General features: G+C 33.0%; 1 protein-coding gene across 1 annotated transcript in view; it reads right to left on the minus strand.

Annotated features, from left to right (window-relative positions):
* The window catches only part of nolo (ADAMTS-like no long nerve cord), a 276,431-nt gene that overhangs the window by 25,009 nt on the left and 224,805 nt on the right, over window positions 1-26,617 (minus strand). Inside the window, 5 exon segments of the mRNA XM_018452805.1 lie at window positions 5,607-5,705; window positions 7,776-7,878; window positions 15,682-15,784; window positions 15,787-15,810; window positions 16,427-16,568. Of these exon segments, the coding sequence (XP_018308307.1) occupies window positions 5,607-5,705; window positions 7,776-7,878; window positions 15,682-15,784; window positions 15,787-15,810; window positions 16,427-16,568 (471 nt within the window).

Consider the following 26,617-nt stretch of genomic DNA (forward strand, 5'->3'; position numbering starts at 1 on the left):
AAAGGACGACGAACTAGACAAAGAATAATACGGAAAAGAGGATTTATCGACTTGTTTGTTTTTTCCTATTTCTTCGTATTGCAACGTTGAAGTATAAAACGAGGAATTTTTCGTGTAACTGTGTCACGCACTTTTCTCATTTAAAACTTGCAAGAAATGCCATTGCTCGTATCTCGCCGTCGCTTTTTTAAGAAAACGATATTTTTATACAAATAATATAGAAAGAAGCTTTATCTTACTATTAAGTAAATTATACCGCTCGTTTGTTACAACTCGAAAATTATTATTTTTTTATATAGTTGCTAACAAAAAAGAATATAAAAAAAAGAAAGAACATAGAGGAAGGTCGTCGATATCGTCATACCATTTGAGACTTTTGGACAATATTTCTTAAACAAAAGCTAAAAATAAAACCTTAAAAACATAAACAAAAACTAGAAAGTATCTTCTACCAGATGATATAGCGGTTTTATAATATTGTTTGAAATGTTGCAATAATTAACTTTTTTGTACGATAAACAAAAATGAGCATCTGAAAAAATATTCTAAAAAACTGACATAGTAATTAGTATAATGCCACATATTCCTATTCTTCCTTTTCCTCAAGAATTATCTATACAAAATACCTACAAATTAATATATATGAAAATTTTTTAAATTATTTTATTTAAATATAAAATATTTTTGTTGCTCTATACGCATACTTGAAGTTATATATTTTACAGACAGGTCGATTTATGCTGTACTTCGATTTTATATTTAAAACTGCACAGTAACACAAATAAGAAAGAAAAAAACATAAATGAAACAGTTTTAGGAAACTAAACATAAAACAATCAAAAATTATCAATATATTCACTATTATTTAAATTATGCAATTTGCAAAAGAAAACCGTAAGAATTTTAACTACTAAACATTTATAAAATTTTTTTAGCTAATTTTATATAAAAACTGGCCATAAATATATGAAAATAATATAGGTTTGTATTTCTTTAATTACCTAAACAAATTATGTTTTTATTAATAAAATGCAATGATTACTTTCTAAAAAAGAAGATTTTGATCTTTAAGAGACTTATGTCAGTATCGACGCTTTCCTCTGCTTTAAAAAAGAACATACTTTTATTTTTTTATAATCAGTTACTGCACCAAAATTTCATTTTTAAAATTATAATATTAGAAAATTTTAATGATTCTAAATATTAAAATTTATTTTCTAGAAAACCTTTTTGATTTGTATACTTAATGTAGCAAATATTTTTACGGATAAATATGTGATCTTCTATTTATTTATATCCCCCAATGTTTTCCATCTATCAGTGTCTCAATTTCTCCTTCAAACGCAGTAAGAAAGCTCTTCACGCAGGTGAACAACATCTTCCTTCTTTCCCTCTTAACTTTGGCTTTGCCATGGAAAAAAGGGCAATGCAGTTGCTTTTCACTTAGGCACAGCTGAAGATTTTGGAGGAACGGAGTGGTCGCAAAAGGAAGGGGTGAGAAGAGGCGGTTATTTGACGACTAAATTGTTCTATTTGATGTTGGTGTCTGATGTGACCTGGAGCAGCTTCAAAGAGCTACACTAGAAAGAGTACGGTTGGATGGGCTCAGCTATAGAAAAGATATTTCGCGGAGAAAGAGATGACAAGAGACGAAGAGACATATACCTCGTGTATGTTTCGACGTAACCTATACGTATGCAGTTTACACGTAATTCGTACACACGGTAGGCGAGGCAGTTCACAGTCTATCTTCATTTTTACGTTATATCCACGAGCAAGAGCCATTACCGCATTCTCTTTCATATCGGTGAAAGAGGATTCGCTGTCGCCGTTCGCAACGGTGACGGCACGGCGATGTTCCACCCGGGCGATTCGCAATTCCTCGGCTTCGAGGAAATCCGATTTCGTTGCATGGATGGCATGGATGGTAGTGCGAATGAGAGCGTCGGTTCATTTACGTTCGTCCTCAGCCATCTGCGCGTTTGAAAAAGAGCAAATACTTTCTCTTTCTCTTCGTGCAGGATAAAGGTAAGAGCCAGTATCGAGTCACGACTCACGCTCCTTTGCTGATTTTGAGTCGGTGCTCTTGCTGAGAGCATTTTAGAGATGAAAATATTAGAGATGTTTCTGCCGAGTTAATAGTTTTTTCTCGGACATTAACATGTATTTTATAATGCTTGGACACTAATATGTATTTTACAATATTATATATTAGGAGTGTGATTTAGTTTTGAGAGTTTTTTTTTCTGATTTATTTAAACAACATATCACGTAAACATTTAATAACTGTTGTACGATTAACACTTAAGTCTCTGGCAAAAGTTCTAAAGTAGATTGTGTTGGATTTTCGTCCAATAATGCTTACAATCTGCATTTTCCAATTTTTTTGATTGTCTCGAGACAAGAAAAGAAGAGTTTTTTGTATCGAATTGTTATTGGGGATGAAAAGTGGATCTATTTTGATAATCCCAAACGAAAAGATCATGGGTTGATCCAGGCCAACCAGCAACATTCGCTTCACGGTATGTAATTCACTCATGCAGTATTCACGATTCAAAGGTATTGCTGTGTATTTGGTGGGATCAAAAAAGTATTGTACACTATGAACTGTAAAATCCGAAAGAAATTGTCATCGCTGATCATTATCGACAACAATTATATATAAATTGAAGCAAGCATTAGACCAAAAACGATCTCCAATTGCGAGTAAACGACTCAAAGTGATCCTTCTTCACGACAATGCTCGACCTCATGTTGCATTATCAGTGAAGCAAACACTATTAGAGCTGGAATGGGAAGTCTTACCGCACACCGTGTATAATCTCTAGATATTGGAACGTTCGATAGAACACAACAGTTTTGCAACCGTTTTATGATTGTCTGCTGATAGAATCATTCTTCTAGATCTAAAAGTATAATTCAATCAGTGCGAAGAAAATTTCCAACAGTTGCAATAAACGTTCTGCTGAACGCAACCAATGGTTGCATTCAAGAGAAAAAGCAGCATTGCAACTGTTGTAAAATTCTTTAATATGATTGGTCTTGCCCTTAGTTCCTCATTGGATCTAAATGTATAAACCAATCATATTCAAGAATCTTACAACAGTTGCAAAGCTGCTTTTTCTGCTGAACGCAGCCATTGTTCCATCTGATTTTCACTTGTTCCGTTGTTCGATGCAACATGCTCTAGACTTAACTCTTGAGGATACACACTATCATAATTTCGAAGATGTGAAAAAGAACGGTGGCAGTTTTGGGCCAAAGTTTGCCTGTGATGAAAACGTATGAAATCGATCAATCTTTATGGACGTGCTGAGAGAACTTGAATTTTAAGTTCTACTTGAAGCAAAATATTGCATTTCCCGATAAACACAAATAGTAATTGAACAAGAAATCTCATTTTCTATTATAACGATCTAAAAAACTGCAACCTTTTTATAATGTAAAAGTCAATGTTACACTGCGTACAATAACATGAACGAAGCAAAGATGAATGTCCGTACCTACGTGCGTAGGCATGCGTGCTTTTTCACTATCAGCATTAGTTTTACTAAGATACATCGCGTGGTGGTTACTAAATTGGGTATTTCTTACACGGAAAGGGACCCAACTGTCCTCCTCCGATCTTAATGAGCTTTTAGTATGTTATTCTCTAGATAAAAATAAGCCACACGTATTTTTTTATGCCCGTTTTCACTTTTAAGGGGTAAAACATCCCTTCAAAAAAAATCGGTTTTTCTCTTTCGAAGCGAATATCGTCGAAACTATAAGAGATAGAAAAAAAAAGTTTGAAATGATAGTTGCATGGGTTTCAAGAGCACTTTATAATAAAAAAAGAAAAAAATTTTTTTGAATTTTTTAATAATAAAATTAAAAAAATTTTCGACTCTTTTTGGAGTCCTCCTCAACTAATACATTCTAATATATTATAAATAATAATAAATTATAAATTATAAATAGTAAATTAATAAAACTCTTCTGATTGTCAGATATGCGTCACTATCAAATTCATAGATTTGATTAAGACATATTCTTTAATTGTTAAGGTGAGTCACTTTTTCTCTTTAACTAATTGAGTAGTTAAATCATTCAATCATTGATAATTTAATTTTTAACAGATTTTTACAACATCTGTGAATTTGATGGTGACTCATATCTGACAATCATGAGATTTATTAATTTATGTATTAGTTGAGGAGGACTCCAAAAAAAATCGAAACGTTCTATAGATTTTTAAATGTATGGATTAAAGGAGTAATAAGAATCAATTACTACGCTGTACTCTCATTTGTCCTGTCAAACATGAATCAAAAGTATTAAGTCTAGTGTATTTGTACAGATTAATTTTAAAAACTCCGCTGCTTTTATTTATGAAGATCTTTGCAAGCGTCATCCTCGCCGGAGGTAACTTTATCTATCTTCATCGTCCATGTGCAATTACGGTGGTTGTACACGAGGGACTTTTCGAGAAAATCGCATTCTCTCCGTAGAGAAACGGAGAAATGCGAAATCGCGATTGCGGAAAGAGGAGGATCGCGTTCCTGTATAATTTGTGTTGACCTATCCGTCGCCACAAGCGCGCATCGTGCAAATCGTGCGCAGTTGTTAATTTGCTTTATCCTTAAACGCCATGGTACGTTGTAACTTGTCGAAAAGGGCAACGGATGGAAACAGAGTTTTATAATTAGAGGCTTCCTTAACGCTGCGCGCGTTTGTGCCCAAACGTGTAATAACACCGTAATCTGGATTTGCATTTGCAGATAAATTAACGCGTGCTTTGAGTATAACGCGCGCACGAAGTTATTTGAGAGGAACCTTTAATCTGCTAATTGTGAAATCTTTGGATACATCGGTAATGTTACCGTATAGATTCGAGCTAACTTTGCAACTGCTATATTAAAGATTTCATCATTATTAGTTAAAGCTATTTGCGTCTACTGTTACCTCTCTTTTAGAAATGAATAAAGAATCAGATTGAAATTGGAATAAATCTGTTAACGGAACCAAACATTAATTATGTATGCAATTATAAAAAATTCTAACACTTTTTTCTAGTATTAAAGGTTATTATTATTAAAATCGTACAAAAAGTATCGATAATTATAATCTCTTTCTAGTTAGGCTATCCAAAATAGAAACCCGATATCATAAGATCAATTTCTAAGAGTCTTACATTAATTTAACATTTACAACTTTGAATTAGGTAATTAATCAGACAAGACATAAAAGCAAAATTTTGCCAGACGTACAAGTTATCTGAATCGGTCATTTCATACGCGTAACAACCTAGTAACATTTACGCGAAGAATAAAGGGAGCGTGCAAATCGCGTACAACCATTAACCCTGTTTCCATCTGGGCAGTACGTTTTGCAGTAAAACTCGCAGTTGAGATAGCAAGCTGTACCGTATATGTGTGCATGTACATACGAGGTGTGTGTGCTTGTGTATTTGCAACTGGACCCTGCGAGTGCACCTAAATCCGCGATTGTGGCGAGAAGGCTTAACGTTTTCGCTCTTAAATGATACGAGCGAGGCGCCCGCGCTGTGTCTTCGTCTATATTCCAGCGCGTTTTACTCTCGCGTAGAATCGTGCATGCACTCTCACCTCGCTCCATTTATCGGTCTCCCACATCGGACAGGACACGGTATTACAGGTCTCCTGAATGTGCGGCTTGTGCGTGCTGCTACACTTGTGATCGGGTAGCTGTAACAACAATTTAATATTACTATAGCTATTAGAATTTAATAGAGAAGTAACTCGTTATTTGTGCAACAAAGTTACAGTTAGACTTATATTTTTTCAGTAATCGTAACTTAACTTACAATTAGTTAAAGGAGGGGTTGCAATAAGGGCCATTTTTGCCCCCCCCCTCCTGAATTCAAACGAAACTAAGAGAGAAATGTATGTAACTCTATATAGGCCTTATAATTCCCCAAAAGGATGTGCTCCTAAATCTCATCGCGCGTTTATGAATTATTACACTTTGAATTTGAACGATTTCATCAGTCGAGACTACGGTCACAGTACATATTAATTGCAATACAAAAAATTACCACAAATTTACAGAAAAGTAACTGAAAGTAATGACGCGTTACTTTTTAAGTAATTGTAATTATAACATGCTACTTTTCACTCTTTTTAAAATCAGTACTCATGACAGAATTTGTAACAGTGTAAATACAGTTATTTTTTGAGAGAAAAAACTGTAACTGCAACTAACTACTTTTAAAAAGTAACTGTCTCTCTTTCTCTCAATCCTAGAATTTAATAATATCATTAAAATATTAATAATTAGGCATGAAGGAATTATACAAGTGCATATGACATACTAAGAATTGAGAAATTTCATTCTCATTATGAATATTAGATAACAAGTGTCAACATGTATTTGAATAGCGGAATGTCGACGTTAATTACACAATGAAAGAAAAATCATATTTATGACGTACTATAATTGTATGGTAAAATAATTTAGAAGCTTCATTTTTATAATTATTATTACTATAATGTTAGTAATAATAATTATCTTTATAATTTTACAAAAAAAAAATATAGTTGCATCGAAAATTATAAATTATAGTTATAAATTATGATAATATTGCATTTCATCTTCAGTGCAGAATTATTCAACTGAAGATAAAATGCAATATTGTCCTCACAAAGTAATGAACATAATAATTAAATCATGTCTCGGTAGAAATTTAACTTTGAAAATAATCAAAACATTTAATACCAATGTTTGAAAAAAAACTATGATAAAAATATTTTGTTAGTGAAAAATCAGTCGTAAATATGATATATAAATTCTCGAAAGATGTGTCTAGAGCTGTAGGCTGCGCAAGACACCGTGCATATGTGAAATATGAACGTTCACTGTCTTATATACGTGTGTGTGAGAGCTAGCTGTCGGATGGGAGAGGTTTTACGATGAGCGACGGCGTGTACTCGCGGAGCAACTCCTCGAGTTTAAACGAACCGAACTGGGTTAGGGATCGTGGGATCTTCCAAGACCGTCATGGAAAGCGGGACAGGGCTGCGTATGTAAATGTGACTCGCAGACAAGTACGAAAGTACGGCATAAAATTTCCCGAGATGAGAGGAATGGTTAACGTTCCGTCCGCGCGGAAGCGCGGCGGAATTACGGCCGTGTCTAACGTCAGTGGCGAAATGTGAAAAATGTGGCGTTTTATCGTGTGCACGCGTAACGCTGATTCCGTCGCGCTTGGCAGATTTATTCTAGAAAGATTTATTTGTCTTTACATCGTAAAAAGCGCAGTCGCGTTGACATCCCTCTGAGGGGCAGACGCGAACACACTCAACTGGGTTTTCGAAATCGCATTAATCGTCGGCATGATTATGTTGATTTCTCACATCATTAGGCAAATTTAAACAATCTAATTACGATATCTCAAATTAGAATGTTTCACACAAACATAAATGTATTTTATGAGAAATATTTTATCCTTTCTTTCGTTAAAAAAGTTCTTTAATTAGGGAAGGAATGAATAAGTATTCATTAAATACGTATAAAATAATAAAGAATAACAATGAGATAGTAAATAATAATGTGTCAAGTATAAGATAAGTGCCAATAATATCGACAGCCACTATATGCACGATATGAAATATCGAAATCGAAGCGTTATCGAATGTTTGTTTCGCGTTATTAAGAGATAAGTGATTCTCAAATCCCACACACATCGTCATAGAGTCAAGGAGAAAACTTGACTAAACGAAAACTTTATTATTGAAGAGCCTTTCTTCGGGATTTACCTTCGTGGTTTCGTTCCCGTTTTCCTCGGTACAGAAGACGAATCTTGTTCGCGAACCACCGCCACAGCTTGCGCTACACGCACTCCAGTCCCCGTTTATCCATCTGAAAAGATAAAGAAAGTTTCTTCAAGATGGTATCATAAAAACCGAGATTATTGTAGAATTATCCGCAGCCGCGTAGTATAGTGAAGTCGCATGTGCTAATGAAATCCGATTAACATTCCGTCTTCGTTGGTGGTAAAAGTGCGACCAGCAAGTCTTTGTGTTATTTAAAATCGGCATAAAAAATGTATGTGTCATCAACATCTGTAACGTAAAGCATGGTGTAATACTGTTTGAAACGCGTTTAAAATGCAGCGAGCATTCCCATTGATACGCTTTTCGTTCTTTTACATCGGTGAATACGTTTAGTTTTTATGTTCGATTTTCATAGATCACGGAGTTATCGAGTTCCGAAACATGAAATAGAACCCGGCATGCGGATTACCCAAATCTTGCGCGTTGTTTTCGCTGCTCTTGAACAATGCAGAATCGTTCATAATTCGTCATAATGTTTGCATTAGTAATATGCGCTAAACATAAATGACAACGCGGAGGAATTTTAAAATTTAAAATTTTAGGCCTGTGCTCTAAATTTCAAAATTACATTTGTATAGAGTGTTTATGTATAGTTTACATATTATTTACATAATGTTAAATGAATCTTTTTCATATAAACAATACTTATGAACAATGTAAATTGTTACATATTGGATAACACGATACAGAAAAATTAAGTAATTAAATTTTAATTGTTAATAAAAAATACAAAGGAAATACATAATACTAATCACAAAATGATAAAAAATTAAAAATGTACTTGAAATAAAATTACAAACAAAATATAAATTTCTGATATTTTTGATGAAATATGAATCTTCAATAACGTGTCATCTATGCAACGTCATATATGTATATAACGAGTAATCTAATTCATAGATTATTCGTTGTATGTATATATATAGACGACACATTAAGGAAGGAGTAGTATACACTTTGATCAATCTAAAAAGTGAAGATTCTTTTTATTTGGATTGGAAGAAAAATATAAATGCGATCCATTAGTAATTTTTCACTTTATTAATACATATATTGAACTGTTATATTACAAATTTTATTGAAAAATATTGATCTTACTTTATTTTTTGTATTATGTAGTCATTTTCTAATAAAGAATTTTATGGTCAAATTGAGGCATTTGATTTGATGTCAAAACCACAAAGCGATATATTTTATAATTTGTAAAAAAATTTTTCTATCCTCAAAAACGTTTTATAATTCAGTTAAATGCAACTTTTAAAGGCCCTGTAGGAGGTCCCGGGAAAATTCCAACTGGATCATGTTCTGAGTGACAGGTCTACAATTTGAGGGGATAAAAAAATGGCTACTCGTGCAAGCCTTCAACGCCCATCTGATCGCCAGATAACTACTCCACATGAACTGTTCGAGTGGGCGTTAGATCTAATGAATTTGCTAAATATCGTAGTAAAATTCTCATTAACGGAAGAATACTTAGCAAAAGAATATCTTGCGATTCGATTTGAAGGAGCAAAACCTATACTTGAGACTCAAAAAGTTAATAGTATTATTCCTTAAAAAAAATGGTATGTTTATTGTAAAAAATGTTCGAACTCTTTGGATTATAGAACATACAAGATTGAGAAAAAAAATGAAAAATAAAAATGATCCGTAATGGAAATGATCTTTATATAAAATCTTGATATAAAAGTTATCTTTATTAATAAATTTCTTCACATATTCTAAAAGACGTTATTTTATTCAAATAATATTCTTATAAATCCTTATTCCCTAAATAATTGTGAAATTAAAAATATATTCTCTATCGTTATGAATCGTTATGAAATAATATGATAGTCAGCAGATTAAAAATCTACTAACGTTAAATAATAGATTTAATATCTTGAAAAATTAAAAAAAAAATAGAATGAAAATTTTGACTATAATCAAATACGGCTTAAATTCTTTGTATTTTTATTAAGAATATTGGAGAATTTTTTTATAAAAATTAAAAATGTCAACTTTGACAAAAATCGACTTGTTTATTTCAGTCTGATTTTTCGGGTAGAAACAAAAACTTAAAGTTTTTTCATATGTTTTTTCTAATAGAAAATTTCAAGATGAACAATTTGATGTGGTTACGTTTTGTTTTTCAATAATTTAAACCGAAGTTATGTTCAACTAAACATTTACAAAATAAAATAAATTTTTCTAATGTTTATATATCAGTATGATGTTTATGCAATAAAATTATAAACTTATAAAAGTAACGTTAAATCACTTTACTTTCCATATTTTTAATATTTTCTTATGAAAAAGGGAAAACACGGTTCACATTGTACGACGTAAGCAATCGTAAGTGATTGTGGTTGTAAGAATTGACTAATCACGGTCGAATATAAGGAAAATACGCTTATGTAATTGTAGAATGGGTTTTATGATGCGGTGTGATTTCGGTAATTTACCCTGACGCGCAACGTTGTGAAAACTTGGGCGCTATCATCAATTGGATAAATGATAGAAATGATTTTACTTTTGATATATTTCATCACGGGATATTTTGAATCTAAATGCCAAAGCGTTTCTCTATTAAAACTCTCGACTGATATTTTTGATGGTTTTCAATCCCAACCTATCGTATAGCTCGAGTGGGAGAGAGAAGATACCGATTTGCTGAGCATTTACCAAGTAACACGAGCGGAGTGTCTTCTATCGATGTAAAAAACTTTTTATGAAACTGTCAAAGTCACTCGGCATTTTTCATGCACGACGCCATAAAAATGTTCCGTGTACAAGCGATTACACTAAATGACAAAGTGAAACGGTAAACTCCTAAGCTCTTGGATCTGGGTTTACGTGCAGGATATCGATCATCGATTACCACCGACCTTGTCGATCTCGCGAACCCCCCCGACATTCTTTTCACGTGATCTTCAAAGTCATCTTTGATACGTTTAATTTCCGATAGTAAAGCCGCGTGCTTTAGGTTTAAGAGCTAAAAGATAATAGAACCAATGAAAAGTTCGATTAGTTGTATTACTGTTCAGTTACAGAAACGTATTTTATAAGAATTTTCAGTCGCAATAAAAAAATAAAAACCTTCCAAAGTGGTACCAATATGAGCTTCAGCATAAAGATGGTTGTAACTGAATCGTGAAACGTGAGTCGTAGTCATAGGTCAACGCACGTTTTGATCAACCTACAACTATGACTTACGTTCCACGACTCAGTTACGGTCATCTTTGTGCTTAGGTACTGGCTACGTTTACATCGTGCATTTAGGCCGCGGCCTATACAATAGATGTCTTTCTTTATCCTGTATATTAAACAAAGACACCTATCATATAGGTCACGGACTAAGCGCACGGTGTAAACGTAGCCATTATCTCGTCGGTGATGCAACACTTACATCAGCGCCAGCGCTTTCAAAAGGAATGTGGTGCGTATTCGTCCTAATAAAAGCCAAAAAATGCTGGCAGTTCCTATTAGTACGGATACACGTCACATCCATTTTCGACACTACGATTTTATATCGATGGAGGTAAGGTTCTTCAATCCCTGCAGACGACCTTTTTTTAGGTGTTCGTTTCGCCGACGTGGTTATTTGAAAGTTGAATGGGGCAAAAATTTCACTGTCTAGGTGCGGCAAAAACCTTTATCCGACCCTGTATTCATAGTCAAGCCTTATATTTAATACTTCCTTAAATTTATCTTTAGATGCTTTACGAATTATTTTATTTGGCTACCGAGCATCTAACGATAAATTTAAGGAAGCCTTAAATATAAGGTCTGACTACGAATACGAACATTAGACGCTTAAATAATTTCCATGTGAATTTATATAGATACTACTTATGTGTAGTCACTTGAATTGCGTACCGAATTAATTTTTTCGAACTTAGAAACGCAAGCACTAAATTATTGTAGTAATAATATTTACGTAAAAATGAATTTTTAGTGCAAAAATGAAAATAAGAGAAATAATCTTCAGTGGCCTTGATCTTCATAAATTCAGGACATGATCCTGAACAACATTCAAGAGGTTTTAACCGTCGGTCGGACAACTTGCGTAATGCTAATGCCGACTGTACTGTAACTTTTGAGCCTTATAACTCGAAAAATACTTAATGAAAAAATATTTTATTATAGTGTTTTGAAAAGCTCTCGAGGTAAGCTACAAGAAAATGTAATAAAAAAGGGAGGTTCCATTTAAAAAATTCAAAGTAGCCTTGCTCTCGCTTTGACAACGCTACCCAAGATCAAACAAATGGTACTATCTTATGCTCTCCTCAAAGTCATAAAACTTTTGTCTGAACATATTAGTCATTTGACACACACTTTCAGAGATAATAGCTTGTAACACTTTACATGGGCCACCCTGTATGTACGTATACTGAATGAAGATTCAGAATAGTACACAGAATAGTAATTCATGTGTTTAGCAGTATAGGTGCTCGATCTTGCAAGAGATGGCTGTTAAAAATAATTGCATTTCGAGTTTGACTCTCGTAGTAGGTATGTAGACTAACTAAATATTTTAGACATGCACGAACAGCGAATTGCGATATTGCTAACCATTTTGTTCCGATCTTCCCTTTTTCAATAGCCATGCAATGGGTGAGCTCACTATCGTGGATAGATTTAGATTTAGGATATTAATATTCAGATAAGTTGCGATTTAGCAGAAAAGATTGGTGAAAGACCATTAATATTGTATTTTACGAGTATAATAGGAACGCACGTTATTAGATTTATTGTTAATCAATAACAGAAACAGTTCTAGTTAGTTTAATAGCATCTTAAGTATATTATATTTGTACACGTGGCTGATAGCTCTTGTATTATCATTATATTAAAGTTAATATATGTTTAATTAACTTCACAGTTACAATTATTTACGTGGTTGGTAAAATAATATTGAACAGTCGATTTTATCATCATACTGCATCGGAGCAAATAATTTTTACAATGGCGTTGCAATATGTTAGATAAAAACAGATGTACCATATGTGTTGAGTGAGATAAAACGATAATATAAGAACTGAAATTATAGATATCCCTATCATCGACATTTTTAATTTCGAATTAAGAAAGTTTGTACTATTGATGTCGATCAACTTCAATTGTCGCGTTAGCATTTCTTTAATAAATAACATCTTGCCCATAATATCTGCCGACCCCCTCCCCTCAACTTATCCTATATACATATAGTTGACACCGAAAATGATTATAAATTATAGTTGAATAATTACTATTTTTTCTGTCAGTGACGTCTCTTTTGTCTGTGTCTTCTAATATAAACATAAATTATATTACGTGTTTTATTATTAAACGTATCATAATACATTATTTTGTAATACATTTTTTTTATATACGAGATCTGTGGCGCCATTTTCCAATTAAATGCAAACTGGGTTAGATAGTTCAATTTTGATAACCATTCATGACTTCCGGTTTCGGATGTAGAGATCGCTTAAGCTACAGTGGTGAATAACTAAGGGATAAGTCGTAATGTGCGATTAAATCATAACTTCCGGATTGCTCAAAGTGCGGTTGCGGCTTTTCACGATGCGGCGGTCGGAGTCCTGTTTCTCTCTCGGGAGGGAAAAGTGAGTCGTTTAGTCGATTCAGTCGAACCGAAACTAAACTCGCGGCCGCTCCAATTAACCACTGACCGATTCGCTACGCGATCGATACAGCTGCTAATTTATCAACGGTTCGTAATCGCGAATCCGCGATATCGCCATTTCTGGTACTTGATCGTTAAACGATACGAACCGATACTGATTAGCAGCACTGTCACAGGCACGTACGCGTATCCCAACCGGCAATTTTCTTACGTTCTCGCCAATCGATTAATCGAGTGACGTGAGATAAATCGAGTGAGATGTATTACATCGCGAAAACTGTCCGCTCAACGAAACGAGGTAATACGTCTCTCAAATGCAATTTTATAACGTGTGATTGCCGCTTATTACAGTACGATTTCTAGTCACTCATTTCTTGTCGAGGGAAAGTTTACAATATAATCACTGTAATGTCAACACTATTAAAAGACCGGAGTTTTCTAACAAAGTAACTATGAAAGATCTTGCTTTTTAAAGATCTTTCAGGATGAATTAAATTTTGATCTCAGAATTCTAAAATTCAAATAAAAAAAAATCTGATTATATCGTGAAACTCGATTTTAGGTTTTTGATATCTTTGAATTTGAATTCCTAAAAATATTGAATTTCAAAGATAAAAAAGGATTTAGTGTTACAATGTTCATAATCTGCATAGTTTAGAAGTCAGTTTGGAAATAAGTATACTAACTATTTACGTAATATTGATGAGCTTCAAATAAAGCAAAACTGAGAACTTAATATTACTTTCTAATTAAAAATTCCCTAAAATCGAATTTTATAATAATCAAATTATTTTTAAAAAAATTTTGTCCGTGTCATATATTAGCACGGCAGTGTCGCTGCGCTTGGCTTAGCACCGAGACACTACCGTGTCTCCAGAAATCAACTATCTTGAATTTTTCATTTTTGATTTCAGATTCAAATAAAGCATTATCAAATTGTTCCATAGCCCAAGTTTCATAAAAATTGAGCGAGCAGTTTATAAAATAAAAGGGGGTGACCTCAAATAGAGACGTCGATCCATAAACATTAAAAGAAAATAATATTTTCCATTAAGCCTGTATCAGATTACATGTTGAAGATTAAGATTGTATTGAGATTGCATAGTCTCAGTCAACATCTACTAAAATAATGTAACATCTGTTATAATTTTATACCCAACAATATAACATATGGTGTTACATAATCGTTACATTGTTCAGCAAACATACATGGATATTATGCTACTTTTAGTTGATATCGACTAGGTTAAAGATTCATTGTTGATGAGACATTTTTTATGGGACGTTATTCTACTTTTCTTCTTTGAAAGATAAAAACTTCTTCATATATGACGATTATTTTTACATACTTCTTCTTCAGAAATTATTAAAAGTAAGAGAGCAGTGGTTTCTTTTTTTCATATTTCTTTTCCTTATAGTTACACACGTAATTATTTTATTCGACATTTCTTAAATTAAATACCATGCAATGCAATTGCAACGTACTACCAATCGCAATTATAATTTGACGGTCTTCAATATTTAATCGATAACTTCGATCTTCAATGTGTAGTCCGATACGAGCTTTATTTTGCTTTTAGTCCCAACCAAAAGCAATCCTTGATCGTTCGCGAAACAACAACGAAAGACAATCGGTAAGAATCGCCAATCGCCCCGTGAACATCGAGCCGTGAATTCAAACACAAAGAAAAGATTCTATATACCGAACGGTAAACTTTCAACGCTATTCGACTTCCCGGCGTATTCATTGGATCCAGAGAGAATAGTTTGCGCGAGTTTTTGTCCGAGTCCCGTCGACTCTGGAGTATTTCGTCGTTTGTCGGACGATTCCCATCGCGAGAACTGGCTTTAAATTGCTGCCTCGCAACCTTTTCGCAAGACAGAAGAGAAATATTGTTGTAAGAACAAAGATCGCTCGTACCTAGTCCCAATTTTCCGCTCGCTCCTCGCGTTCACTTCCTTGAAAATCTTAAGGTATCGCTCGTATAAGAAATCTGATTTATTCGCCAGTTAATGCGAATATAGGGTGAAAGTAACATTTTATATATTCTCGAAGTAGATATTTTATTATTTGACGGACGAAATCGCGCGTGCAGTTCGCGGGGTGAAGTTCTATAATATCTACTTCTCAATTGTACACGCGAGTGGCCTGGCATCTCTTGACGTAGAACGTACATGCAGTTCTACCGTAGATAGTTCAGTCTGTCCGAACATACTCACTTTGTTGTGCAGGGGTGCGTGTTGCACGGCATTAAGGATTTCACCGAAGGTCTACTGTTTGCATCGCAATAGCTGTCCTCCACGACGCTCTCGTCGGCCGATTGCACACCGCCATCCCTATCTTGAAACCTATTAGTGCAAAAACGTGACCGGCAAATTAGCCCTCCAATTTAATGGCGAACGTTCATGCAAATAATGCCGCGATGCTCGTGAATTTCACTCGTTAACTTCTTACTTAACGACACGCCAGTTTTTTTTAGACAGTTACGTAATATACGTTTAAATCATTGTATGTAATATAGGCAAAATCTCAAAAGTACACTGAGAGAAAGAAATGATCGTAATTATTATAATTTAATTATAATTTATAGTCGCTTTTTGCCAACTACATATTTTTTGGTAGAAATATAAATATAATTAATATTGCTAATATTAGTAAAATAACAGCAATAAAAGATTAAGCTCGTAATAATAATTATTTTACCAATTATAGTAAAAAACATCAATAAATACATTTCTTTCAGAAGAGAGAGAGAGAGTGTATAAAAAATATAATATTTTTCGAATTGGCGTTATGAGAAGTATGAGAATTATAAGTATTTTTATGTAATACGATCCAAATAAATATGGATAGAAGACGATAATGCTTTGACGATCGATAAATTTTCTCATAACATTGAGATACTTTGTTCGTGTAATTGTTTGCATAGGGAAATATGACTAAATTAATTCAGTAATTACCAACCTCCACCGCAGGACTTGGAACAGGCGGATATCGATTCCAAACTCCAGGAGTACCGCGATTGGCAGCTTGATCCATTCCCTCCGCACACGCCACACGCATCTGTGTTCTTGTTACTACCAACTCGAAGGTCGCAACCAACCTTCTGTAACAGAAATCCACGCTCGATTAATGAAACACGTCTTCCATATAACAGATTTTAGCCGCGCTTGTCGTTATTATTTCCTCTAACACATTGTCAGAAACAAACAATCTTGCCTTAAAGAATTTTGAGTTAAAAATACGTTCATTTCTGTTTTTTAATTTTGCAACTTGTTATTGATAAAAGAATTATGATAGTGGCAATTAAAAATGTAATATTTTAAGCAAAATTGCGACCTTAATCAATCAGAATTATTATCCTTGCATGGATTAAAAAAGTTATTTCACGTAGGAATTTGATTTTATGAGAGAATGAGAGGGGGGAGAGGGATAGAGGGAAAGGGAGAGGGAGAGGGGAGAGAGAGAGAGAGACTCTTTTGCATTTAGTTCCGCCAGTTTTCAGCAAGTATTAACAAATTATCGTTCGATGCTGAATATAAAAATTTTACTGCAGAAATTTTATTTTAGAAGTTACATTGCACTTATATCGATTTACTGTTTACGTGACAGGAAATTTTTCTGTTTCGGCTGTGGTTGGAACTGAAAGAATTTCGCAGTATCGGCGGTATCCCGGATACATTACGAACGTTGACGAATGCCGGCGTGCCATTGGGATTCATGCGAGAGCGAGAAATGTCCTGCAAAAATTCTAGATCTTTGAGGAGAAGAAGATGGTGTTGGAAGCTGGGGTGAGAGCTGACGTCGATTCGTGACCTGGCTCGGACGGCAAACTGATTTGTCATTCAGGTTGCATGGAGGTTTGCTCGGAGGTTGGGGAGTACATTATTCATCCCTTATCCTGAGCGAGAAGAGTGAAGCAAACTGGAAGGCGTGAGCGAAGTGGGATACGCTACGGAGATGCTGGGAGGATGTGGTGGCGAGTGGGTGTAAAAAGGAGAGGGACGTGTGCCTAACGAGGGATATTCTTCGTACGACAAACTGGCTAAGATAATCCGAGATTTCGTCGCAGTGGACCTGCGACGCGAATAAATCGTTTGTCCCAATTACCTACGAGCGCTTAAATTTCTGGAGTCAACAGATTTAAAGGCGTGCGTCTGTTTGACGCGCGGAAAGTGGAAATGAGGAAATAGTAAAGTCAATACAGAGCGCGATTCATGATTGTCGTTTGCTTATATATATAGTCATTACGGGGTATAGGTACACGGTAAAATTATACTTTGAAATGATGAAAAATAAAAACGCACCTAAATATACATATTTCTAACCTTTTATTGTAAAAAGCAATTAAAAATTTCTTTAAAAAATTATCAAATTTCTGTATATTATCAAATTTCCACAAAGCACCTTTAGTGATAAGAAGACTATCGATACTCCATTTTATGTCAAATACACTGTATGTAGTTATGTGCCAATAGCGATCACAATTTAATTGTGTAAGACATTGTTTCACAAAACATGTTTGCATTTTGGTGGAGAAAACTATGTCCTTGATATATTCTCGGAAAAAAAATCCAAAAAAGTAACATCAGGAGAACCAAGGAATGGAGTCGTTTCAATGAGATCCTGATCCAAAACTTGAATAAACAAATTGAGAGATTATAGGCTTTGACGAAATAAATCAATAAACACGAAATGCTAATAAGAGTCGATACCTGGTGTTGATGTATTTGATTTTATTCAAATTTAATTGTCCATGCATCAATATAATTTTCCAAACGTTTCAATTTTCGATTTGGATCCTCTTCAGTATAACTAATAATTCATTAAACTATTAAAAGACGTGATCACTTTCTTAGGTCGCTATCTAAGTTATTCTTATCTTAAGTTTTTTCAACATCCATTGTGCCAAAAAGTAGAAGTAATCTTGGGACTGGTGCACAAAATTCTTTTATCTCATTCCAGATTCCATGCCAAAAATTTTTTAACAAGATTATAAGAGTTCTTCTGAGCAATGGGTATCCATTAGAATTGATTTCTTTCACGATTAAAAAAAGATTCCACAAAAAATTTCATAGTTTGAATAATAAAAAAGTTTCTCATGTTAACAACTGGAATCCAAAAGAGAATAGGAGATTGTTTTTTACGATACCCCCTTTATTACTGGTATTTTCGAAAGAATATCAACTTTTTTAATAACAACCTATGGCTTGTGTGAGCCTTAATAAATTGCGTGGAATTATAAGACTACTGAAAAATAAACTTTCCGTGATGTCGCATACCAACGTTGCCTATAAAATAGAATGTAAAGATTGTGATGTCTCGTATGTGGGCCAAATAGATCAAATGCTAAAAACAAGAATAAAAGAGCACAAGAACCATATTATTTGATAATTCAATAAGCATAATAGTATCAGGCTCCAAGGAATGGGGCACGTAGAAAAAAAAGTAAAAGCACTTTTATTACACAATTTGAGTGGACGCTATCGATTGAGCGTATGTAGAACGGTTTAACCATTATTAAGATCCAATAATCTTGATACCCCGCAACTCGCGGTCTCGCGTAAAGGAAACCACGGTAGTATCCTGCGCTTGGCTTAGCCAAGAAGCACTACCGTGTCTCCTGATAGCAGTAACAGCAAACCATTTCGCCATAGTCCACAAAGGAGAATGGGTAAAATTATCGGATTTTAGCCAAAATGGAACCTTTCTTATGAATATCTTGTGTACTTTTTGGTGTGCTGAATTATTTGCAAACGTTTATTTCAAATTGATCTGATGGAAACATGATGAAAATCGCATAAAAAAAAACACAATTTCGTCGATATTTAATCTTTGCAATTTTTAATATTTTTCCATTAATTTAGCTTGAAATTAATGTTTGGTTTTTATTTAATCTAATGTTTTAAGAAAGGTTTCATTGTTTACGTAAAAAATCCGGCAATTTTCCCATCTCCCTTTATACCTATTGTCCTTTATAGTTACGACAGCAAATATATTTTAACAAACCAAGATTAGCTACGGCAGGAAAAATTGTTTTTTCCTGTGACATTTTGATTAAATTATTTATTTGCGCGTGTCAATGAATAATAATTTTAAACTTGATTGACTATAATATTTTACTATTCTCTCATTAATTTACGTTATGATGCAATTATATTACATATTGTTTTTGTTTCGTTTATAAGATAATAAGAGATGTCAATTCTGTATGGAAAGAATAGTTTTACTGAAATATTTAAAAATTTAACTAGATACAGGTCTGAAAATAATTTTGCTGGATCATCAAAATAATTATGTAGAACACTCAAGCATGATGAATAATGCTGCAAAAAGTTTCAACAGTCTAATAATTAGCTTGAACATCCTATATAATTCAAATAAGAAAGAAAAGAGCAATATGGTCGAGGCTTCTTATTAAAATTCTTATTAAAGTCTAAGGGCCACACACAAAATTACATAACTGCATAACCATAGCATGAGTTCGCTGAACCAATAAGCATCCAACATAAAGACGCCACGTTGATTTACATAAGAAGCTCATTGGTCCAGCGGCTTTATACTGTGGTTATGCAGCTTATGTCATTTTGTGTGTGAGGGCCCTAATAATAAATAATATTTTTATATGTAAATTCCAAATACTAAATAAATTTCCAATCATATGAACTATGCGCTGCTTATTGTCGGACTTGAAACGCAATTATATATATATAAACTGAAGCTAAAATAATATCACAATTAAATTGATTATCGATTTGATAATGATGCTACTAACATCTTAAAAATATGCAAAAAACTTATCCTAATAATATCTAAATAATTATTTTGATAGTGCAACCAAATTATTTTCAAATTTGTATCTGTAGTTAAATTTTTAGATACTTCAGCTGTTCTTTCCATGTATAATTTACACTTCTTATTATCTCATAAGATTTAATTCGCGTTGCTTGTATTTTTTGCACACAGTATCTTTATTTTCTTTCTCTTCAACGCCTGAATATACATACTTATCTCGTTGTAAGTGTAAAAATTTTTGAGAATTTTAAATAACGTAAAAAGACCTATAAACTAAACGAGAGCAACGTATAATTATTTAGTCAATTTTTTTTTAGCTAAAATGTATCTAAATAAATATTTAAATTTTAAATACTTTAGCCAAATTTTTTTCGTGTGCTTCTCTTGGTTACTATAATCTCGAATCGCATGAATTATCTATTCGCTATTATGCATTTATATCTTCTTTTATATATGATTTTACGTAACGTTTAATAAAAACCTAAGTCTTGTCGAAAAAAATTGCACGCTAAATTCAGTGCGCGTGGCGCGACGGTCTCTATTTCGATCCAATTGACCGTTCGATTTGACTGCAGAATCGAAATTGGGCTCGATTATCGTTCAAGTTTCAAACGCTCTGCGAAATACTTCCATTAAACATCGGTGATCGTCATTCGGCGAATTGCTGCCGTTACGAGCGTAGTTTTATTCCGTGAACCAATGCAGAAGCTAGTGTATATAGGTAGATACTTTATTTCTGTATTTTTGAAACGAGAGATTTGGCTGTTTAATAGCCGCGGTCGGCTTTGCGTATCGAGAATGCCACACTAACGTGAGAGCGAAAATTTCCAAGGCAATGGGAGCGACGGACAAAGCGAATTGGGAGACGTGTTTTCACTGGCCAACATGCATGGACGGAAGAAATGCATTTGCCTAAGATCCAATCTTCAAATAGTATAATCGTGAAAATGTGTTTTTCATTTTTTAATAGAGGAATTGTTCCGATTTTAATATGCTTTAGATATGTTGTAAAGCTTAAACAAAATATTAAACTTATATATTTTTATATTTGCTTATCTCAAGGAGTTGAAACAATCCCTCAAAAACAACAGATTTTTTTTATATCTAGGAAATTTTTTTTATATCTAGGAAATACCTATCTTTGAAACTATGAAATATATGAAAAAATGAATAGTAATGTCTGTTCACATTTTTTGAAAACGTCGAAAATAGGAATGTGTGAGTACCTGAAAATACGGGTCGGGTCGAGCCGAATGTTCAGGTACCCAAATTTCGGGATAAAATTCTTGATTCAGAACCCGAAACTATTTGGAACCCGATATTCGATTCGAAACAAGATTTTTTTGACCGATCTTAAAGGAAGATGTTAAAAAAGTCCGATTTTTGGCCCTCCTGCGGAACCTTAGAGAATCACAAAAAGTTGTTGCTTGGGATCCACATGAAATAGTAAAAATAGTTTTACGTCCTAAAAATGTGAGGAAAGTAGATTTTTTAAAATATTATATCATGTCTCCTTTTGTAAGTCAAATTTTTATATACCACGTTAGAACTTATGAATCAAATGTATTGTAAATAGGTATATTAACAGGTTTTTAAAATGAAAAACTTGTTAATAGATACATTACAAATTGATACATTTCAAGGATAAAAGATATATGTACATAAAATGCAAAAAATTTTTAGTTTTTTATTCTCTCATTCAAGGTCTTAAAAATGAGATCTAAAGGGTAATCGTTATCCAATAATATATTAATAATGAATTCCAAGTTTTTTTGGTGGAATTCTGGATGTGAGGGATAAAAGGCTCTGTCAATTAAACTCAAAATAATGCCCTTCTTTTGGGAAACAAATAATTAAATAATAATACTAATTTGATGAAAATTTTAATATATAACAATAAGAATAATTTAATTTATATGTAGAAATGTAAGTCCTTTTCCATTTTATCCACCACTGCGAAAATAATTCATGAGAGAAACGGAAAAGCTCGAGAGGATCAACGTTCACCGGATAGGACAGTTGGCATCCGATAGACCAGGGATTTGCCGAAATTTAATTTCATATGAGAATGAATTTGTTTCCCACTTTCTCTCTGTCGTATTATATAACGACAGTGTCGAGGCGTGTACCCTTTTGTAGAAGACGCGGCATGCGGGTGCGCCGGGATTAGGTTTACTTTGTCGCAAAAGTGGAAATCAATGATGGGACCCGATAATTGAAAGATAAGGTCATCGAAGCAACCCATTATTTCTGTAGGTACACAAGACGAGAGAAAACGAGAATTCCTCTGGGCGTGAGAGATGAAATATCATGGGATTTAAACAGTATTCCGCGATCCTCTTTTAGTACCGCACAAATAAGTGTAATACGTGTAATGGTGACAAATAATGACTACTATTATTATGCATATTGTTATAATTGTGTTAAAATCGATTCTTGTTAAAATTTTTGTGTTGAATTTTTAACACATTCAAGTGTTAATTTACATTCTAAATTTCTTGCAGTGAAATCTCACTCCAAGAGAGTGAAAATAAAATCACCTTTGAAAAAAAAGTGAAAATACTTTTTGTAAAAGAGTGACAATTTTTACTCTTTTTAGAGTGAATTTTCACTTCAAAGGAGTGAAATCTCACAAAAAAAGTGAAATTATGAGCCAAAAAACCTCTCTATTTAGATTGAAGTATCAAAGAGATTGCGAGGATAATTACTAATTTCTCACAATTTTCCATACTGTAACGATTTCGTTACGCAAATTTGACTGGCATTCAATTATTCGAGAGTCTATTCGATGCTCCATGTACCTTTCTGGTTCTTAGCACCCCTGCTGTCGCTATCCCATTAGGATACATCCAACCTTTTCGCACCATTGACACTTCCCCGCCATCGTACCTTACCTTCCTTTCCTTTGCACTCGTTTCTACCTTTTAACATAGTTTTCTCGAGAATAGAATTTACAGAATGAAGGAAGGGATGCTTAATCCCTAGGCACTTTATTCGCGCCTTCGTATTTTCACGATAAAATTTATTGTGTAACTGTTGAAGATTACATCGCTCGGATTCAATATGTACTTCTCATACATCTATTTTCTATTATATAATATGCGTTTTTTCTTTCAATTTTAGATATCCGAGGGTAATCCAAAGGAAAGGGTTCGTTTCAATTTTGGTACATCAATTACTTTAGAGATAAGCAATTGAAAGTGGAGAATTAGGTTTTAGAAGGGAAAAAAGGAAATGAGCGAAAACTAGAAAATGGAGTAGAAAGAAATGGACGCAAATACGCGGAAGCAAATTTTTACCTCGTATGGTTACTTTCTTCGATTTCTTTTTTATTCTGCGTCATTAATCATGGTCAAAATCGTTTTTAGAAAATAACATTTTGATCAAAAGTTAGGAACAAACTTTAATAAGATATTTTTGCATTTGTTTAAAGAATGTATCCTTTGTCTCATATTTATTTAAAATATCCTATTGTTCTCCCTTATAATTTACATAATAAAAACAAGGAAATTGTCTGCTATTTACTACTAAAGGACTATTTTCTTTTATTAAAAAAAGGTGATAAGAAGATGTTTAATATTTTTTGATAACAAAATATGAAAAACTTGCAGCGTGTAATATTCGTTTAACAGAAAATAAATATTTGTATACAGTAATCTAGCAAAAGAATTAGCCATTTGAATTTTTCATTATACTTTCTAGTAAAGATATTGATGCAATTTTTGATTATGTTATTCACATAATGTGACTAACGCACAGTAAAAAGATTCAAAGTGAAAGAAATTATTAAAAGAATTGGTTTTCTTGAAAATCAAATGTATTAATTTTTGTATGTGTAATTTTTTTGTTTATGCTATGTAGAAATTTAAATCAATAAAAATAAAATTATAATACAAAAATACGTCAAATATTCTACATTATTAATATTTAGTTGGACCATTGTGAGTTTCGATTATAGCATTACATCTATTCATATATCATTCCCTTACTTCCAAATACAAGTAACTATAAAAATTAAATTTTTCAAAAAAGCGGAAAAATTATTTTTCAACTTAACAGAAAATTATCGACTAATTGAATAATAAAAAAGCATATGAATATTATAATGAATATAGAAGGACTCTCGAAATTCAAACAATAAAAGGCGTTAGGAATTGGCGCGGTAAACAATGCGCAAATATAATAAAAATACTATTAATTATTAAACGATATTATACAATAATTATTAAACTATATCGAGTATAGTCGCAATTACAAAAAAGAAAAACGTACGTTTCAACTCCATTTGAGCCATTATTCAACAAATATTAGCAATATAAAAATTACCAATTTCCGAAAGGGCTGCTAAATATGTCCAACTATATATTATAAAAATTGTTTTAAAATATTTTTAATATAACATCATAACGTGTTATAAAAATCTATTATGCTGTTGAACAATATGAGTAACTATTATATGGACAAAATAAAATTATGCATTTTTGCTAACTATTATATACAGGGTAAGTTTAATATCCTCATTTAAATGTTTTTTTCCTATTCCTTTTATAAAAAAAGTTTCAGAGAAAAGTTGCATGAATACACAATAAGTAAGAAAGAATGCCTATACCGGTCGAAGCTGGATCAAATGTTTTAAATAACTTCATATAAATTTATATATCACATTTAAAGTCTCTTAAATTGTGCGCCAAATTGGTTTTTCGAACTTAGAAACGAAATACTAGAGATTCGAGTCAGACTTCCGGCCGAGGTAATAATTTTCGCAATATTTTTTTTTAATTATCCAATGAGCAAAATGTCTAAAATCGACGTATAAGACAACTTTAAGATAGCTTTAAAAGTTCTTTAAGAAATTATCTTCAAAATATTTCACAAAGAACACTAAGATATTTTTTGTCTTACATCGTTTTTTTCCGTTTATTCGGCAATCTTTAGAAATTAATATCTTGTTAACTATTGCGAAAATTGCAAAACGACAGAGGACTTTCCAATTCAGTTTTTTATTAGAAATAATACTGTATGATTAGTGGGCCTTATTTAAGATACTCTCTGTATATAAGGGTAAATATTTTGCATCTTGGTTAAAATTAAAATTTGTTCGCAGAAAACCAATCAAAATTGTGGAAAGAGGTTTTAATTTAGACTTCACAAAAAATGTCAAAGGGGCATGCTCGCAGAGTACTGTGATTTCTCGGAATATATCGGAAGATAAACGTTAATGCCATCATAATTTCGATTGATGTAATTTCTTAAAATACACTGTTCTCACTACAACCGGAAATCAGTTTTTCGCCTAAAGATACATTTTAACGAGTGCGAGACATAATGAAAAAGCTCAACGCGTCTATCGGGCGTGCCCACAACGAAAGCGGGACTCGGCACTTTTAATAACGCAAAGCCAGTTTGCGTTTACCGGAGTTTGCTTAATGCTTAATTACGTGGACTTCTCTGTTGATTAGATATTGTCCCTGCGACTGCGTTGCCATTATGAGAATTCGTTAATTATTTCTCGACGTACCGCAAGCGTGAGCTTTTCCCAGCGTTATTGTTAATCCAATTTCTTTCTGGTTGTTTTACGGTATCAGGAGTCTCATTTAATTTAGGATCAAAGAATTAAGATTTTAATGCAGGGTCGAGGACGTGTGCTAAATTTGCCAACGTCTACTTCTTGAGCAAATAAAATTTAGAGGAGCGTGAAGTACAATATGTACTCTGAATGTAGATATATATAACAAATTCGAAAGTTAAAAAAAATTTTTTTTACAATTTAATAATGATATTCCAGTAGTTTAATTGCGTTAATAAATCCGAAAAACCAAATTCGGCGCGCAGTTTGAAGGACTACAAATATGATATATACATGTGTAAGTTATAGCATATATATAATTCACATTAAAAATTATTTCCAGCATTAAAAGATCTAGCTTCGATCAGTATAGGCTTCTAGTTTATCGATTGTGTTCTCACATATAAATGAGATTCTAAAAATGAGATTCTTATTGTTAATAATAATAGAATTAAATATCTGGTTACAGTACATTTAAGATCATGTCATTAAAAGTACCTCATCAACAATAATTATTAAGAAAGTATACTTCTCAGAACATAGTTCTCTTTATTAGATAAAACGAGCTGATAGAAATCGCGCAGCGTTACTGAATAATAATACTGAATGATCATCTCACGTTACGCTTCTGAAATATACGTGTTTGCATACATATATCATCTACATATATATGTGTGATCAAATTAAGTTAATGGACGATGAGATCAGACTCTTCGACGCGCCCATGTTAAATATTAGCAGAAGTAGACTGACCTAGCTGTTTCGTTAGGTTGCGTTTTCTCAACATACGGAAC

This window comes from Mycetomoellerius zeteki, unplaced genomic scaffold (genome assembly GCF_001594055.1).
Source record: "Mycetomoellerius zeteki isolate Tzet28-1 unplaced genomic scaffold, Tzet1.0 scaffold35, whole genome shotgun sequence".
NCBI classification, from domain to species: Eukaryota; Metazoa; Arthropoda; class Insecta; order Hymenoptera; family Formicidae; genus Mycetomoellerius; species Mycetomoellerius zeteki.